This window comes from Rutidosis leptorrhynchoides, chromosome 6 (assembly GCF_046630445.1).
Source record: "Rutidosis leptorrhynchoides isolate AG116_Rl617_1_P2 chromosome 6, CSIRO_AGI_Rlap_v1, whole genome shotgun sequence".
Classification (NCBI taxonomy): domain Eukaryota; kingdom Viridiplantae; phylum Streptophyta; class Magnoliopsida; order Asterales; family Asteraceae; genus Rutidosis; species Rutidosis leptorrhynchoides.
This window is the reverse complement of record NC_092338.1, coordinates 399,770,411-399,790,139: the sequence shown is the minus strand read 5'-3', so window position 1 is coordinate 399,790,139 and position 19,729 is coordinate 399,770,411. Positions and strand designations below refer to the sequence as shown.

At 31.6% G+C, this 19,729-nt stretch overlaps 3 protein-coding genes across 3 annotated transcripts; 1 reads left to right on the top strand and 2 right to left on the bottom strand.

Moving 5' to 3' along the window:
- Window positions 1-10,864: 10,864 nt before the first annotated feature.
- LOC139856193 (uncharacterized) lies at window positions 10,865-12,982 on the top strand. Its single transcript, XM_071845442.1, has 3 exons — window positions 10,865-11,682; window positions 11,836-11,927; window positions 12,808-12,982. Exons 1-3 carry the CDS (start codon window positions 10,950-10,952, stop codon window positions 12,820-12,822), a joined length of 840 nt encoding a protein of 279 aa, XP_071701543.1. The 5' UTR covers window positions 10,865-10,949; the 3' UTR covers window positions 12,823-12,982.
- A 175-nt stretch (window positions 12,983-13,157) lies between these two features.
- On the bottom strand, window positions 13,158-13,687 carry LOC139851595 (uncharacterized). The gene has a single exon (XM_071840675.1). The coding sequence runs from the start codon at window positions 13,599-13,601 to the stop codon at window positions 13,281-13,283; it is 321 nt and encodes a 106-aa protein (XP_071696776.1). The 5' UTR covers window positions 13,602-13,687; the 3' UTR covers window positions 13,158-13,280.
- Window positions 13,688-15,472: 1,785 nt separating this feature from the next.
- On the bottom strand, window positions 15,473-18,699 carry LOC139853037 (AP-1 complex subunit sigma-2-like). The gene is made up of 8 exons (XM_071842404.1): window positions 18,645-18,699; window positions 18,419-18,470; window positions 17,611-17,697; window positions 16,767-16,858; window positions 16,431-16,539; window positions 16,302-16,337; window positions 16,045-16,131; window positions 15,473-15,588 (listed from the first exon to the last, which is right to left on the bottom strand). The coding sequence occupies exons 2-8, from the start codon at window positions 18,419-18,421 to the stop codon at window positions 15,517-15,519; spliced, it is 486 nt and encodes a 161-aa protein (XP_071698505.1). The 5' UTR covers window positions 18,422-18,470; window positions 18,645-18,699; the 3' UTR covers window positions 15,473-15,516.
- Window positions 18,700-19,729: the final 1,030 nt, after the last annotated feature.

The following is a 19,729-nucleotide window of genomic DNA, read 5'->3' as shown; positions in this document are numbered from 1 at the left end:
TGTTTTCATGGCAATTATGAGTTGATAAATAGAATTTTATCACAGGGTGTAACCTGAATAAAATAATTCGATTATTCGAAGCGTACGAGTGGAGCTATCACCAAAGAGTGAAATAGGAAAGTAAAAATTCATCTTAACTTTTGACGTAGGGGCTGAATTTAGAAAAATAAGATGCGTCTTAGCTTTTGGCGTTGTTTTGCTTGAATTTCGGAATTCAAGGAATTTGAAGAAAATCTTCGAAATCTAAAAGATTTGATTCTTCGACGAGTAAGGAAATTAAGATCTCTATAATTAATGCGGAAATCTGCCTTGATTTCTTTGTCTGATATTTTCACTCTAAATGAACTTCTTCCGTTCCATTACTTTCACCATTCCTATACTTTCTTCCTCTGTTCCTACTTCTAAATATTGTGGAAATGCTACATTCAGTTCTGATTCTTGATATTTTCCTATCTATGTATCTGTCATCCTTCTTCCCAATCTTCCACCAGAAAATCTGTTTACTTCTACTATTGCCTTGGGGAAATACTATTCTTAATTATACCGTGTCTTTATATTGCTATTCGTTTTAACATCCATGGTTTGTAACCTCCGTGTTGTTATTGGGCTTTATATCTTCCCTTATATTTCAATGTCCCTGCTTCTGTCGCTTATAATTATTGTCATCCATAGTTAATGCACTCTCTTATTTGCTGCGATTTATACCCCCTTTCTATTTTGGAGCTTCATGCTTTTGTTTACTTTTCGCAAGTAACGGTCCAGAATTCATAGGTATGGAGTTTCGAATTATCATAATATACAAGATAGAAAGGAAAGGTAGTAGCACGATTTGTTTTGTCAAATTACCAGAAGTTACGGAAAAGACAGAACCATCAAGAAGATATTTTCTTGATATGTTTAGAGGTTAAGTAGAATGAAATAATCGTGTAACATGGCACATAATGATGGTACTGTGAGTCATCACATTCCATTAGAAACTCAGCATGACTTACTGTAATATAATCACGTTGATCAAGTGTCATTATATTATCCTAACTCATGCATCAGTTTCCAACATTACTTCAATAACATTCATATTTTAAGCTCGAAATTTTACAGAGTATAGAAACTAACAGTTTCTATATGATGTAATACTGATAACACGAGGAGATTTATGGTTTCTGATAAGAATAGTTATAAAAATATCTCCAGAAATATGGAGGATATTTATAATGAAAGATACGATAATATCTCGGAATATCTAAGATCAGCGGATGATAGAAACTATTGTCTGCAAGGGTTTAGAGTAAGGAGCAAGATATTCACTAAAGACTTTAGCAGATATTGAATCATTTGGATTCTTTGAAGTCAAACTTATTCTTTGTGATTTGTCCACGGCTTTCTTCCTAGTTTCGCATAATCTGCTTTTCGGTACTAAATTTTCTATTGAATGTTTTCAATATAATGATACACAGGAAGCACGAGGAGGTATATAATTTCGAACGAGAATATTTATGAAAATATCCTCAGAAATATCAAAGATATTGATGATGATATTTTGGAATTTCTAAGTTCGATGGTTGATGGAGAAAGATTTTCCACAAGATTTTAACATGACTTCAGAGCAAAAAATTTCAACGGATCTAGATTTATCTGGGTTCTATGAATTTAGGGTATGTTACTTGTATTTCTCCTTGGTTTCCTTTATGGTTAGCTCAATCCGTTTTCCAGTTCCAACTTTTCTGAGCTTTTCCAACATACCAACCTTTATCATCAAACTTTCGATGATTATGGTCGTTTACGGTTATCTACAGTTTCTGCTGCTTCATTCAGCTTTTTCAACATTCAGAGTATTGATTTGTGACTGAGTGCTTTTCAGAATTTCAGAATGAGAGATCATAATTCTAAGAGATAAATGTCATACATATAACTGTTGATGTAGATATGCTGTGAGTTTTCAAAGTACTGATTGCTGATTCCCGGTAATTGTTATGGCAGTTCTCGTTATAAGATGTGGATGAGTATATGATAGGGTTTCAATGAATAAATATAATGATTTATCAGAGAGATTTAAGTCAGAAAGCAACGAGGTTGCTGGTACGTCTGCTGCTAATATGGTGGAATATAAAAAAATTCTCTGGTATCAAAAGGGTAATTGTATATATCAGGATTATAGTAAGGCTACTTCGAATGAAAAGTCGAAGGTGACTTGCTGGAGCTGTGACAAAATTGGCTACTTTAAAAAAAAAGATCGCAAAGTTATTTTTGCTAATAAATGTCAAAGTATCTGACGCGGCTACATGTTAAACTTTTACTCAGTTGCCGAGAGTTTCTCAGGTGCATAACTATATGCATAAATCTTTCCTTCCGTTAATGAAGTGCGGTTGATTCATCCTATCGATTGAGGTGTTTTCAAGAATCATGAAAGGTTTGAACACAGATGGTAATCGTCAAGATACAAATGAGGTTTAAGATGAAATCAAGTGGCAAACTTGAAGAATTGTTTAGTTTCATATGTTATAAACAATATTTTAATTCATTTTAATTGTCCACTGTTGGTAGTCCTCAGTTGATTAGTCCACAGTTAGCTAGGAATAGTTAGCTAGGATTTTGTTAGCGTGGATTCTTAACAAAATTTCTCATAGTTAATTTGTTTATTTCTAACAAATTTTATTCCGTCAAATGTTTTCTTCATTATGCCACTTGTTGGATTCTGATAGGTTAAAACCAAATATGAAATTTGTATGCAAATGGTTATTCTGTGGTGAACGAATTTGTATATCTGTGGATGTAAGTAGGATAGTAAATGACTGTTGAATCAAATTTGAAAGAATGTACAGTGTAACTAATTAATGTGAAATCTAAATATTTCTTGGGTATTACCTACCCGTTAAAATATTTTCATCATTAACAGTTTGTACGAAAGAATTTTTAATCACAATCTTTATGAAAATATATATACATATATTTTCTTCAGATGTAATCATGGATTTAATGAGTCAATATAATATTAGACTCATTTAATTTTTTTGATTTGAGCTAGAATAAGTAATCTCTAAAACTATTAGGATCCACATATTCTTCGCAGAATATTAATGAAGTTATGGTCCAATACTTCATCGTTAGTTATTAGGATCCACATATTCTTCGCAGAATATTAATGGAGTTATGGTCCAATACTTCATCGTTAGTTGCTGTTGGTACTCCTTGGTATCTATGGTGCGTATGATGTTGATGTTCGTGGGACAGATTGTGAATTTTAGACTTGGGATACGGATGTTGTTGTTGGTGATGGGGTTGGTGCTGGTGATGTTGCTGAAGCTGGTACGTTTTGCACCATATTTTCCGAATCGATTACTCGAGCGCGAAGTTCGTTGAATTCTTCTATTATTCTGGGATGATTGTCGGTCGGGACGAGCGGATGAATAATGTTTAGAATTTTAGATAGAATATAATCATGGCGAGATATTCGGTAATGAAGGTGAAAATGGTGTTTCGGATTGGTTCGCTGGTAAGTGCTTCAAGTTCATCGCAAAGAGGGAAATTTGGTTGGTGTAAAGGATCGCCTTCTTCTTGTCTCCTTTGATTGAGGAGGCTACAAAACCATCAGATGAATTGGGGATGGCAGATTGGTTGATTCATTCCGGTGACACTGCTTTCGGAGCTTGAGTGAAACTCTATGTCGGTATAGCTGTCGGAATAACTATCAGAATAGTTATCGAAATCTAAGGGACTCGAACTGGTTGTGGGATTCATCTCGTACGATCAGATGAAGGATTTTTCGATAAGAAATAGATTATAGGATGTGGATTAGTACTCTGCAGTACATAATTTACATATGCATATACAATACTAAAATCCCATAAGTTACGGAGGAATATACGGAAGCTGTCAGGCAAAGGTAACAATAACAGATACGCTAAGATATGGATTAGTAGATATACTAAGATATGAATTTTATCTATACACTATTCATGCAATCATTGCAGTAAGATGTGTCTAGACTAAGAATGATAAGCAGGTAATTTTCTAAGGATGATAAGCAGATGATTTCCGACTAGAAATGATAAGCAAAACTTTTGACATACAGACACGGTCGAATTCCAGACTCACTATTGCATCTAAACAACTACTAGTTAGACACTCTAATGCAAGACCTGTTTCGCTAAGACCACCGCTCTGATACCAACTGAAAGGACCCGTCCTAATCCATCCGGACGAAGTCCATATTGATTATAAACGATTCATAATAGTTGATTACATCGCGAGGTACTTGACCTCTAAATGATACATTTTGCAAACATTGCATTCGTTTTTACAAGACAAACTTTCATTACATCGAAAGTTGACAGGTATGCATACCATTTCATAATATCCAAACTATAAATGACCTAATTCGTCATTTACTTAATAATCTTTAATGAACTTCAATGACTCGAATGCAACGTCTTTTGAAATATGTCATGAATGACTCCAAGTAATATCATTAAAATGAGCTAATGCACAGCGAAAGATTTCTTTCAAACCTGAGAATAAACATGCTTTCAAGTGTCAACAAAAAGGTTGGTGAGTTCATCAGTTTATAGTAATCATTTCATTTTCATCATTTTAATAGACCACAAGATTTTAAATATTATAAAACGTGCAGAAGTCCCATTCCAACTGCACAAAAATATCTTTCATATGAAGAACACCTGGTGAGGATTCAAAATATAATAGTAACCATCTGTGCCGGTCTTTCACCCCACGACTGAATACATGTGCCTTCAAAATATATAGAACCTCTGTGCCGGTCTTTACACCCCACGGCTGAACACATGTATATAAAATATAGGACAACCGGTGCTAAAATGTCATAAATAATAAACCATTCATATCAACCAACCATCTCATAGCAGGCATTTCGCATCGTACTAGAGATAAAAATCATTCATATCAACCCCAATCCCAGATAATTCTATCATAGAATGCAGTTAAGGTACTTGTGTTTATTGTGTCAAACATTTATAAAAGCGCATGTATTCTCAGTCCCAAAAATGTAAAGAATAAAAAGGGAGCAAATGAAACTCACCTAATGTATTTTGTAGTAAAAATACATAGAACGACATTGAACAAGTATAGGGTTGGCCTCGGATTCACGAACCTATATCATTTGTATATATATTAATACATATACAGGAATCACATAATTTCCTTTATTAATTATATATTAATTATGTGTTTGTAGTTTATATAATTTATATTAAATTCCATTTAAAATATATACATATATTATATCTTATGTTATATTTACTTATTTTATATATATTTAAAATGGTTAGAATCTATACATTTAGTTATATTAATGTATTCATATATATATATATATATGAATATATATATATATATATATATATATATATATATATATATATATATATATATATATATATATATATATATATATATAATTGTTTAGTGTTATATTTATAAATTAATAGTTTGTAAAAAAAATTATTAATAGGTTTATTATATATAGTTACGTGAAATACTAATATAATTATAGTATATGTATATACTATATATTTTATAAAAATATAATGATAGTTTTGATATTATTTGATTACTAATACACATAATAATAACTTTATTATTAATGGTAATAATAATAACAATAAATACTATTTTTAATGATGCTTATGTTAATAATGATGATAATAATACTAATAACTATAGAAATGATACTAATACTAATATTTAAGAAAAATAATAATAAATTTTATTATTTTCAAACTACTGATAATAATAACAATAACGTTCCTAATTATGTTAATAATACTAATAGTTATATTTAGTAACAACCATAATAATATTACTTTTAATTATCCTAATAAACATATCACTAGTATTAATAATACTAACAACTAATAATAACAATAATTGATAATAATAATAATGATACAAATAATAATAGTAGTAAATACAAAAGGTTACAACCTTTGATGAGAAGTCCAAAAAAAAAGAAAGCTGTTGCCAAGACTCGAACCCACGACCTCTTGGAAACCCACAAACTCTCATAAACCATCCAAGCAAATACGTTTTTCTTAACCCATACCCAAACCATAAATTTTTAACCCGTATAACTTTCTGTTCTAGTGGTAACCGGGACAGAAAATAGAAAGGCAGCGAGTAAGAGTAATTTTTGTGGCCCAATACTTACTTAATGGATCTTGAAGCCCAAAAATGATATTAGCCTAGCCCAATCTTGTTTAGATTAATTCGTGAATTATGAAACATATTCTGTAATAGTGCAGCTCCAGTATTAACAACATCATCATCGTCATTTCCAAACAGTATCATCTTCATCTCGTTGTCATCCAACATAAAATCACGAATCAAGAATCATTTTCATTTCTGCCTGCACTAATTCTCCTATAATCACGTCACCCTTTTTAATTAATATTATCGCCGACCCAAGTTGATGAACTAACCAACTTCCAATACTTTATTAGTGCTTCGTGGACTTTAAAACTTTTGTGGGGTTCGGTTTTTATCCAAGATCAATAAAGATAATAATATCCTTCACCTTTCATAACCATAACAGTCTAATACTCATTCACATGTTTCAGTGGTTCAGTATATCCGAATATTGCAAGTGGGTGTGAATTAAAACAACAAAAATGGGACAAAAACAAGTTGCATAAGTGGGTTCGTTAGTTTATTAGGTTGTCGCCTACATGGAAGGAAAAAGGAACGTGTGTAGTAGGTATATTATATAATTCCCAAAGTTTCATAGTGGGGTTTGGTAGTTATCATGGTGGATTGACTGTTGTAGGAACATGTAGCAGTAACAGGTCTCTAATGGAGGGTCGTGATGGTTTGGTTTAGGTTTTGTGTTCGTTGGGGACGAAACAGAAACATTAACGTACTAGTGTAAATGGTGATCAAAGGAAACAATAAGTAGCAGTAGCATCACGTGACGGTTGTAACAGAATTTAAAAACAGAAGCGGTTATATTATATTAGGGGTACACGATGATAGTGGTTAAATGGTGTGGTGGATTTTGGTTCGTAAACAGAAAAAGGAAGTAGGCGGTTTAGGGTGTACGTATATATATATATATATATAAAGTGGTGGTGATTCTTGAAGAAGAAGGAGAATGGTGATTGAAGAAGATGGTTTACTGATAAGAAACAACGAGAATGTATATGTGTCTATATATCTATTACTAGTATACATGTATATATAAGAGATATATTAGGTAATAGGATAGGAAGAATAAGTTAATTCATTCCATTCAACCAACAATAATCAAGTACAGTACTAATTCATATTATCACTCATGCATTATGCAGTTACGGAATATTATTAATTATTACTCTTACATGATTAGACAATTGACAGATAACAAACTCATCCAAATTTCAAAGTAAACACACTATCCCAATTGGTAATTATAATATAATAATATAGTACAAACGTGTAGGAAAGTGATGGTGAATGTCTTCTTTCTCTCAAACTCTTGCTATATATAAGTATAAGTGTATATATATATATATATATATATATATATATATATATATATATATATATATATATATATATATATATATATATATATATATATATAATTTAATAATAATTATAATATTAATAATGATAATAAAATATATTAACTAATTCATGAAAGGTAAGATGGAAACATTAAATAGGAATGCAGCCATCTTCTTGTCCTCTTCTATCCACGGATTAAATTTCAGATTTTATATCATGGTGCGTTGTTACTCAGTGTCGGATAAAAGTTTTCAGAAAAAAATTTCCAAATTTTTTTACAGTAACTAACTTTATTTATTCCAGTTATTATGGTGTAAAGTTTGGTCATTAATTATATAAATAAAAATAAATTAATTATTAGCTCTCAACCCCAAGTAAAACATAAAAAGTTTTAAAATTCAACAAATGGCTCCTAAATACATCTTTAATAAGCCTAAAATTATAAAACTCATTTTCGAATCGTCGTTTATTTTAAAATCACCTAAGTTTGAACTTAACTTATTTAAATAACCATAGAATGATAAACGAGTGCTTCCATCGTTTACTAAATAAATTCATAACTATATTTATATATTAAATATACCTTATTTATATATATAGATATGTTTTTAAATAATAATTATTATATATTGTTTTATTTTACATAGTTAATTATAATATATTTCAAATTATTATTTATATATATTTAAATATATACATATCTATTTACAAGTAATTGTTCGTGAATCGCCGGGAATGGTAAAAAGGCATGGTCAAAGGGTAATTGATTACATGAATGTAGATTTCAAAACTTTCGAGACTCAACATTTCAGATTTTGCTTATCGTGTCGGAAACATATAAAGATTAAAGTTTAAATTTAGTCGGAATTTCCCGGGTCACTACATAATGATTCTTACACTATCACTTTTCAGTAATACACTACGTACTAAATATGTTATAAAGCACTGTATTGTATAACATATTAAAAATATATTTAGTGGTGTATCATTAAAAAAGATGATGTAATATCACACAAATTTCATTCAAAAACTACAATTATAAACAGATAAATTCTAATTACCTTTTGTACTAACCTTTTGTTCATTTTATCTAATTATATAAGGATGAATGACCAAATTATGTCAAGCCCATTATTACAAACAGAATACACATGACCAGTCCACATTTTCAAAGTCTGAATACATTTTTTACATACATATATACTCCTTATAATATTGCAATGACTCCAACTACTTTTAAATGAGGTGAGTAGGGTCACATGCACATTTTCGCACATTTTCACATCCTGAATACATTACCTACACATATATGCAATGTCTTTTGAGTGAGATGAGTGGGGTCAGTTGACCCCATTACTTTACATATAGCTACGCCAGATTTAAATTGAAAGGGGTTTAAGAAATTTTAAAAGTAAACGCTATCTTGGTTCCTAAACGTTACATCATGGAGCGTTCGAGTCCCGAAGCTTTTAGAGCTTTCCCATCTTATTAAAAGTTTTAAGTTGTTTTAATCAAACGAAGTTTTTACTAAATAAGAAATTTTTTATAAAAATTAAAAGCTTCAAAAAATTTCGTGACAAACATAGACTATATGTATAACTATAAAGTAAAAACAAACTGTAATATTCCAGCTACATGGTATTTTTCAAAATAGGGGCGAAATCCATGAATAAGCTTAAAACGGGTACAAACAGGATAAGCAAAATTTTAAATTTTTTTTTAATTTTTTTTTTGAAAAAAAATTTATCTTTTTGGGTCACTCTTAATATGCAAATGGAAGAAAACACAAAAATTACGAAAAAAATAAAAAAAAAAGTTAAAAATTCGTTAAAAATCGATGATGAATTATAATAATCTTAATGAATGATTAATTTATAAAAATATAGATTAGGAGAGCATTTTGAACGATTTTTAATCACGATTATAATCATTCATCACCGATTTTTAAACGATTTCAAATGTTTTTGGCGTATAAAAATATAGATTATGAGATTTATAAATCTAAAAAAAAAAAAATTGTAATTTTCCTTATCCCGTTTGTACCTCAAAAGTTGCTTATACCTGAAGTCGTCCCTTCCAAAATATAACCCTTATATTTATGTGACCTTGGGCGGATTTATTTTTTTGGATTTTGATAAATGTAGCCCTAAGGGCTGCACTTAAGATTTCTTAATTTAACTTTGATTCTTTCATTAATGACTTGTTACTATACTAAATAAGAATCTCTACCCACTTTAATTATAGGAGGTTGATTCATAATAGAGTATTAATTACTCCATTTTCATTTCAATTATTTTACAAACCGTATCAAAATATACAATCACTAACAAAACTTTTGTTAATGCACTAAAAACTTAATAATGAATGTACGTATATATTTTCTTTTTATATTTTAATTCTGTTATTAATTAATTCTACCATTAATAATGTAATTAAAATGGTTGATGGAATCGAGTAAAACTAAGATGTGATTGAGCAATCAAGTGGTATGTACTAATACACATCGACTAAAATCAGGTTGCACAATCGAGCAAAAGAGACGGATACTATTATGTAAAGCAAACGTATGCACTCGTGTAACCGGACCAATGAAATCGATAAAACCTGGATGCAATCGAGTAAAACCAGGACGCAAACTAGTAAAACCAGGACGCAAACTAGTAAAAACATACTGATGCAATCGTGTAGAACGGACGAATATTGCGTTAGTCCGTTTTACATGATTGCATTAGTCCGTTTTACACTATTGCATTCATTCGTGACGGAGAAATAAATGTTTTGTTAACTTGAATAGAAATATTTTTTCTATTGAATAATAAATGGTTAATGTTTATAAATTATAAATAATAATTTGTTTAGGTGAATAAATCTATGAAATGAAAATTTGTGTGATGTGTTTACCATAATATAAAGATAAATATATATACGAACATGCCTTACGGATCTTTTAGTGTACTAACAAAAGTTTTGTTAGTGACTATAGTTTAATTACACGTACTAAAAGAGATTGAAAAGTAAATAATTAATATTCCGTTATTAATCAACCTTCTAAAATAAAGTGAGTAGATATTCTTGTTTAATATAGTAACAAGTCATTAATATTAGAATCAAAGTTAAATTAAAAAACCTTAAGTGTAACCCTTAGGGCTACATTTATCAAAGGCAGATATCTGCAGGCTGAAACATGTTATTTACATGTTTCAGCCTGCAGATATCTGCCTTTGAAACTCGGCATAAAATAGGTAATCATGTATGAAATCCCACAAATGTAGTAGTTATACCATCATATACCACATATATTCCCTCATGTAACAAGGGGTAGAGAGAGTTTCTCAATTTCCAATCTCTCTCTTCTTTTGACTCTTTCTCCAAATTCTCCACCTCCCTTTTCTTCCCAAACTTTGTTATTGTTACACATAAAAAAGGAAGGGAAAAAAATGGGTTGTGGGAAATCCAAACACGCTGTCGAAACCGCAACGACCATCACCAAATCATCTAAATCCGATGGCGGCAAAGAAACCCATACCACCAAAACCGTCACGGAAAAAGGTGATGCGTCGGTGGTGCAACACGAAGTTGAAACGACAAGTAGGGTTGTCGAAGACACAAAGAAAGAGATTAAGACAACAAAAATAGAACCTGGCGGCGTTGTCAATACCGGCAATGTAGCCACCGTATCAGGTGATAGTATTGGCAACGCGGTAGATGTTGTGAAAGAAGATGACAAGGTTAAGGACTTGGACTCAACACGGGTTCACGATACCACCACAAATGACAATGTGGCCCCCACCACACCAGTTATAGAAGAGAAGAAAGAACCCAAACCAATAGCAGATAACGAGGCCAAAACTGACAATGCGGGTACCATGAAAGTTGTCAAAGAAGATGAACCTAAGAAAGAATCCGACAAGAAGAAAACTGATAATGTGGCTCCGGTTGAAGTGAAAGGGACTAGGGAAACAAAGTTGGCGAAGGATAACAATGTCAAAGCTGAATTTATGACACCTAGGATGGACGAAGAAGTTGCGAAGGATGACGTGGAAGTCAAGGATCTCGAGGAAGAAGAGATAGCGGATCTAATTTCCAAAAAGTCTACGGAAACCATCACCATCGCAGATCAAGAGGTTGTTGATTCGGTTGTAGATTCGCCAATAGAGGAGACAGATAAAGGTAGAACACCTACTTTCCTATTTATTTATTAATTGAATTTCTAAGTATGTAAACTTATGTTCCACACATCAAAACATGCGAAAAGGATCTAAAAAAATTTAGATAAAAATAAAGATTGACGTGATATTTCATCTTCTTCCTTATATGGTGTAGAGGAAGATGTTGAGGTGACTGACACAGAGGTGGATAATGTGAAGACTTCACCAGAAACAACAAAGTCGAAGAAAGTTTTGGGTCTAAAAGAGGTACGTTTTATTCTTTCTTTAACGCTTTTCAAAGATGTCATGACATATCATCACTATAAGTAATTAAGTTTCTTCCTCACATTTAAAAATGAAGGCTTTAAACTTCAAATTTCAAGAAAAGGAATCAAGTGGACATTAGGCTTAATTTGAATAGTCCATCAAACTATCTTACTCAAGACTAGTTGCTTAAACTGAATAACATTCAAACACCCTTTCATATACAATGTACCTTTTAAAGACAATTTAGTCAATATTAATGTATCACTTTACTTTCACATACAATGTACCTTTTAGGAAATTTAGTCAATATTAATGTATCACTTTACTATGTTGTTGAAATACACCACAGTTCATCTCGACCTACTTAACTTAATATGTTTAAAACACGTGTAATAACCAGTAATATTGCATATTTGGCCTCACAGGGAGTTTGAGAAAATGATGACTTAGAGGGGAGTCACTTTCAAAGATAAATGTGAATTGTGAAGTAGGCATTGTGGAATTGTTTGACGTTATGAGTAAGGCTGTTCATTAGCACAAAACCAAATCGGACCTTAACAATACCTTAAGAATAATAAAGCCAAGAGTTAAAATCAATCTAAAGACTATACCCCCAACACGAAAATAGGATCATGTGATAGTTAAAATCAATCAAACCTTAAATCCTTAATAGTACCTTAATTAATGATGACGGAGGATCGTGTGTGATTGATTCTACAATAATTGTCTATACATAAAAATAGGAAAATAGTTGTAGACACTAGTAAACATACAAGCAACCTTCCTAGTATCATCAACTATCATGTCTAGCATCTCATGTTTTCATCAACCAATACCTAAAACTAAAGCTAAATCCCAATTTATTATCTATAATTTTCAGGCAAATACAGCATAAACACGAGAGAAAGAACCATAGACGACACGAAAGATGAGAAAGCGGTTGTGATTCAACATTAGCGCACCTTTGGAAACTTGCTGCAGTTTCTTGATGGTATCTTACAATCGTATTGTGAACACACCAAGAAGAAAACTTAGCACGCATCACATTTCTAAAGTAGTGGTTCATTGTTATCCTTTTATTTACTTGTATTAATTAAGAACAATGTACACTTCGAATGTAGTACAATTCCATGTTCCACAAAAGAAGCTACATTTTTAATATGCCTATACAAAATGAAAAGCTTCAATAAATCTACTAGTCTACAAATTCAAACAATGAAAACCAAGGATATAGATATTTGTTCTTACTTTTTAACTGTATGCTAACATATTACAAAAATAGACACATACAAGCTTATTTCAATGCTACAGAGCAGTTATACTTTACACCAACTATTCACACCAGATCCTAATTTAAAGAGCAGAACCACAAAAGGGGCAAAACCTGAAATCAGAATCGACTGCCCGGTTACAGAACTGACATTGACGATTATTCGACACGTGGAACTCATGAGATGACGTGGACAACGATGGTGGATAGAATAGACCGCAATTGTTACAATGCATGAATTGATCTTTTGATGGCCATCGATAAACCGGAACAAAAAATAATTTTAAAACTTTGTTGGTGTCGACGAGATCGGCCGGTGACCGGCAGTTGATGCACCGGCTGGCTTCTTGTTTGAGGACTTGACGAACTTCTTGAGTTACTCCACCTACGAAGAAGAAAAACATGGTTTTTGTAAGAACGAATTTTGTGAATTGGTTATGGCGTGTTTCAGTGAAGTTGGGGTTAGGGTTTATAAGAAGGAACAGGGGAATCGGAGGTTTCCGGAGGGTTCTTCTAGAGTATAGAAGGAGAACATAGAAATTTATTTCCTTAACTTTGTATTTTTGTATTGTGATAGATACACTCAAATTTACTATCTTATATTTAATGTTTTAATGAAATGAAGTCTTTGCACAAATCATATCAGTATCTACTAGAGAAGGTATTTCTGAAACATTGCATATAATTGTGGTGAATCTATCAAAATACAAAGTAGAAATATCAACTCTCTGTAAAACGATATGCATTTTGCAGAATACTTTAAGGGGCGATGTTTACTTCTTTTTTCTTTTCTGAATTTACCTTCGTTTTCATTTGCCTCTTATTACGGAAGAGTGTCTGATTCATATCTGCTAAAAATAGATCAATTTTCAGATTAAGTGACATATTAAGTGACAAAGAAACAACAATTTTACTTACTGAATTAGGAGTTGTACAGAAAGAAACAGACTATTCAGTGGTAAGTAAACATGTCGTAAGTTTCCTTAAGGTTTAAGGTGTAAAACATGATTGTACATTTCAATAACACTTATCATAAAGTGATTACAATCATCGTATTCGTGTTACGACGGCATTGAAGGTTGTCGTGAGCAAATTCCTTAACACATGTTGTAGAATAATACTCTGTATTTGTATGGAAATTGATATTTTAACAACAGTGTTGATATATCCACTTAAATCATCTAAATTGACCTTAAATGATGTATCACACAAATTTTTTATCAGAGGATATTGTTGGAAAATGTATCTTTTTTATACGGTAAATTGAATGAATAGATTATACGGAGTATTTTAAACTATATGTTTTTACACCGGAGAATGAGAATAATATGTTCTTTTATACTGTAAAAATGTCGGTGAATAACCTGCTTAGCCTGAACAGAAAAAACTTTATCCATTTATATATTCTTTATCGATTCAACAATGGTGTAGGTACAATCGCTATTTAGGATCTTAACCTTCGATGCAATTAGCTGCCTTTTCTTCGGGATCGAAAGAGGACCCAAACAAGAGAAATTACTACCCGTGATCAATAAGATGATGGAGGCGCACCAGCATTACCAATCAATTTGTCATTCGCTCGTTTCAACCGCGTAATTAAGGCAAGGAAGAATATGGTAACGATGCTTGGCGATCTTCTATAGGAGAAAAATAAGGCCCCGAAAAAACAAAAACAAACCGACTCTTGTAATGATATCATTACGTCGATGCTCACCATCGGTGAAGATGGTGATAGTAGCTCAACAATGATGTCCGATGAGGAGATCATTGACAACATTATAATTCTGTTATGATGCAACTGCTATTTACATGTTTAGTTAAGCTTTTTGCTAATAACAAATTGATCAACTCAAATATAGTTCAAGGTAATTAAATTAATCATTTTAGTCTCCATTTCTTTCCGATATATTAACCATATTTCAAAATTCAAAATACCCCTAATGTATGTACCAAAGGGCCATTGGCCAACCCCTAGTTTTTGGAACTCTAGTTTAAAAGTTTAAGACACTCTTAAAACTGACTTTTTATCAATAACCAAAAGTAAAGAATGTCAAGTGAAGTAAAAATAAAACACTCTTGTAGAGTCACAATCGAATTAACTAATACTCGATTTCCAATACTATAACCTCATGCACTATACAAAACGCTTAAAGTTCAAGTCTACTAGTTAACTGTTCAAGTTTCTGCTTGTTAACTACAAATGAATACGTAGTAATTGATTGCATACACCACCATTATATGACATTTAGAAAATGGTAATCTTGTTTTATAATAATGGCTAATACTATACATACATGTAGGAATTGGCACATGAAAAGTTCAATTGGCTACCTGTGAAATTATATAGCTAACAGTACTTGCTTCTTCTTTAGCAGCCTCCACTAAAGCATCCTGCAATTAAATAACAGCAGCAAAACAGAACTTCAAACTTTCCAGTATTTTATCGATGCTAAAAATATAGTCTAAGCTCCTCCCATTTCATATTAATGTAGGATGGGGTGTAATTAATGAAGTTATGCGTCTAGGCAAAATGAGAAGATTTAGTAAAAAGGTCAAAATTTTATAATGTAATGAAGCTCGTAGTTACAATAATCCTTGTCTCAAGTTTGTCAAATATGAATAATAGTAATATTCTATTATATTTTGAATTAACTTATGTGGGGTTTTTTTTATGTATAATACATTCAGTTGGGATGACTTTCAACCTCTTTTACCCATTGGCTTGTAAGTTATGTACTTCTTTGACCCGCCAACTATAAAGCATAACCCAAATCAACCCATATGTAATTAGTGGGCCGACATTTCAACCAAACCAAGATATATGCTTTAACATTTTTTTATTTTTACCTGTGCATCTATTAAGCGGTGAATTGCCTTCTTGCTTGATTCTTGAAGTTCGCCAGCTAATAATATCTCATCTAATATATAATAAGCCTACAACACCATGAATAATAAGGAATGGAAGCATAAAGGACTACAAAAAAGTATACAGCAACTAATATACAGAAGCATTCAGTAATAATGCCCATATTTAACTCAAGTTTAAGTTAGGTCAAATTAATAAATATGCAAAAAGATGAACACCAAGATATAAGGAAATATACCTTATGAAAATGGAAGATCAAGTCTAGCTCACAAACCTGGAAACAGATATTTAGAAAGATAATCAACTATCCAAATAACAAAGCAAAACGTAATTATGACATTTCATTCTTTAACTTTTGGTGACTTACACTTCCAAAGTAACGATCGAGAGTTTCAACAAAATATTGAATAATTTCAAGGATCTCCAATTCATTGTCATCCTCGTTAACGCACATACAGAAGTAGAGGCTGGCATATCTAAGACAGTCAAACACAACTATTCAGACCACATGAAACTGTTGACTTTTGAAGAACTGACAACCTGTTTGACCCATGCCACCCATTTGACCCATCCTTTTAGCTTAACCTTTTCAATTTTGACCTGTTTGAGTTATAACACATCCCAAAATCCACCTATTCAGTAGTAAATGGGTCAACATTACCACCTCCAATGCAGATACAAGGATAAGATAGTCCAGTGATACCTCTTGTAAACAACTTTAAATCCTTTCCACTCAACAAAGTTGCAAAGCTTTGGGCCTCGTGTTAGAATCACCCCACTGAGCTCTCGTATAACCTTTACATAGTTTACAACAATACCATACAAATTGAGTTATGGGAATACATCAGTAGTTTAAGATTATCAATGCTATTAATTATGGCTGTAAAACATTTGTTTTGTCATATTTCGAACACGTTTATGGAACTAGACCAATAACTGAACCCTTATAGGCAAAAGAAGGCCAGGAAAATATACATTTTTTTATGGAGCACATATAAATCAAGATCTGTTAATAACTGATTGAGCAATTTAACCAACATGTGTTATTGTATCCCTAATAACTAAGAAAATGAGTACATTCATATTAGTATATTACCACATGTTTTCGGGGTATATAGGATATGTTAGGCAAAACTAGCTGGTAGTTGGAAGCTGTTAGCTTTTCATATGTATTTAGGTGTTTGGCAAGGTAGCTGAAATTGTTAAAATAGAGAGTAAAATGACAAAAATCTAGGAGCTTTTTCTTAAACGCTAGTTCAATTAGCTTTTAGCTTTTTCCCTCCCTCAAAAAACTTCAAGCTCTTGTAACCAAACGGAGCTTTTTACTTGATAGGAGCTATAAGCTAAAAGCTCCAAAAAACTTGTTACAAAAACTTGTTGCCAAACATGCTGATAATAGGAGACGAGAGAAAATATTAGAACTATCAGCAAAATATTTTGAAAAACAGTTTAGAAGATTTAGTCCACCCAAGGTGCATGTGCTAGATAAATTTAGTTTAAAAGAACTGAATTTTGTTATAGTTTACAACTTCTGAAAACGTATATACCTTACTTCTTTCTTTCTGGGAATAAGGTGAATACCATTTTGTTAACCTAACTTTTCCTTGCCGGCTTATTAATAGAACAAAATGAATCTGCAATGAAGAAAATATATTAGATGTAGGCAAATGATGTACGCAAAATAACAATCTACTGGTTCCGTACAAAAATAGCAACATAAAATATACCAATGATCTGAGCTTATGAAAATGAGAAGTTAAAAACTTAAGTAATTTGTCATTATCATTAAAAAAAAAATATCTTCTTTTGTCAACTACCCTGCACTAGGTGCAACTTGCAAGCATAGTAGGAGACAGTTATAGGAAAGTAGGCTTAATCTTCAATTTGTTTAGTTAATGTTTATTTTGTTCTTACGTTCCAACTTTTGAGGCTGTAAAGCAAAACAAGTGATATCTTTACAATATAGAGTAAGATCGGCGTCATATATATTGTGATCTTCATATGTTTTGAATTAAAATAATGTGACAGTAGGATTGAGTGGAAAACAACTTAGATTATGACATTATATGTACACAATACACACCACTAGGCACCAGCTGAAGCAGAAAACGGTACCTAATAGTGTACGATCTAAATAATGAAAAATGCAGTAATTAGAAAAGCTTTCATGGGTGATTTTTGATGTGTTAAAAGAAGGAGATGAGCTAATTTATGATACATTATCTCAAAGATTATTTCCCCCATTCATGAAACAACAATAAATTTACAAAAATTCAGATATTAAGTTGTGTTATTGATTTTATAATTTTATATAATCAAATCAAATACTGCGAAATTAAATAGTAGAGTTCTCACCATAGCTAAAAGTAAAACCTGAGTCTGTTGATCAGATCCAAAAGAATGCGTACTGAAAGATAGCAATGAAGGAAAAGGATATTTCACAAAAAATAAAAAATAAAAAATTATGTAAATACGCAGGATTAAAAACATCTAAACCACAAAATGGTTGACAGATGATTGAATAATTAATTAACTAATCAATTAATCAAAAATAATAAGAGCATAAATGTAAATACCAGACCTGAATATAGAGACAGGACGCAACAGAAATCTGGTTTACTTGAAATGAAAACGTTCTGTTGAGAAAAAACCTAACAGGGAAAAAAACTACTCCGCAATTAGTAGTCAGTATTACTTTAGTTAGTACATCCTTTATATATTTTACATTTTGATTTTGATAATTATCACAATAAATTTGAATTTTACCGACATGTAAATGACATCATATATGTTATGACAACTTTAAAATTTATAATTAACCTAAGAAGTTTTCTAATTATATATATAAAAAAAAAAAAATTAAAAGCAGATATATTTCATTACTGGAAAAAAAGATATGTACAATATACATCCTATACAAAACTAAACAATCATGAAAACAGGAAGTAGAAAGCCGAATTAACAAGATGGCGTACAAGAAGATGCACTTGAAAAAAATACAAGCCGAAACAAAAACGAATCACAGTACCACCTAACGGTAGCGGCAAAGCAATCCATTGATATTTCACTTGGCCTTCAAGCACGCAGCCCCTGCTATCGACCTAAAAAGCGAAATTATAGATTTTTTTCATGAAAAACAGGATGTATATAAATCTTTCAGCCGATACCGGTTTTCGATTGCGTTGAAGCATCATATGAATTTGGAAGTATGAGCCACTTATGCCATTCAAGACTCCCCTTTTTCCATCGATTTGAAATCCATTCAAAGCCTTTGAGTTGAATTTCATCAAAAATTTGGCAAACTTTTGCAGATTTTTTCCCGAACACACATTCGTTACGGTTTTTCCAAAGTAAGTAACCGGTTACCCATGTTACGACTTGCCATATCCGTTTGCCGATTGTGGAATTTAACTTTGGATAATTGTTGTCAAAAGCATCTGGAAGATTGATATGGTTTTGATTTTAACTTGCCACCATTTAAAAATTAGACTCCATACTTCTTTAGCCAATTTGCACTCGAGTAGTATATGAAGAACCGATTCTACATCTTCGTCACAAATAGGGCATCTTAATGAATCTAGATCAATTCCCCGATTATTTAATTCCACACGCATTGGGAGCTTATTTAATTTGGCTTGCCAAACAAAGATCCGTATTTTTTGAGGA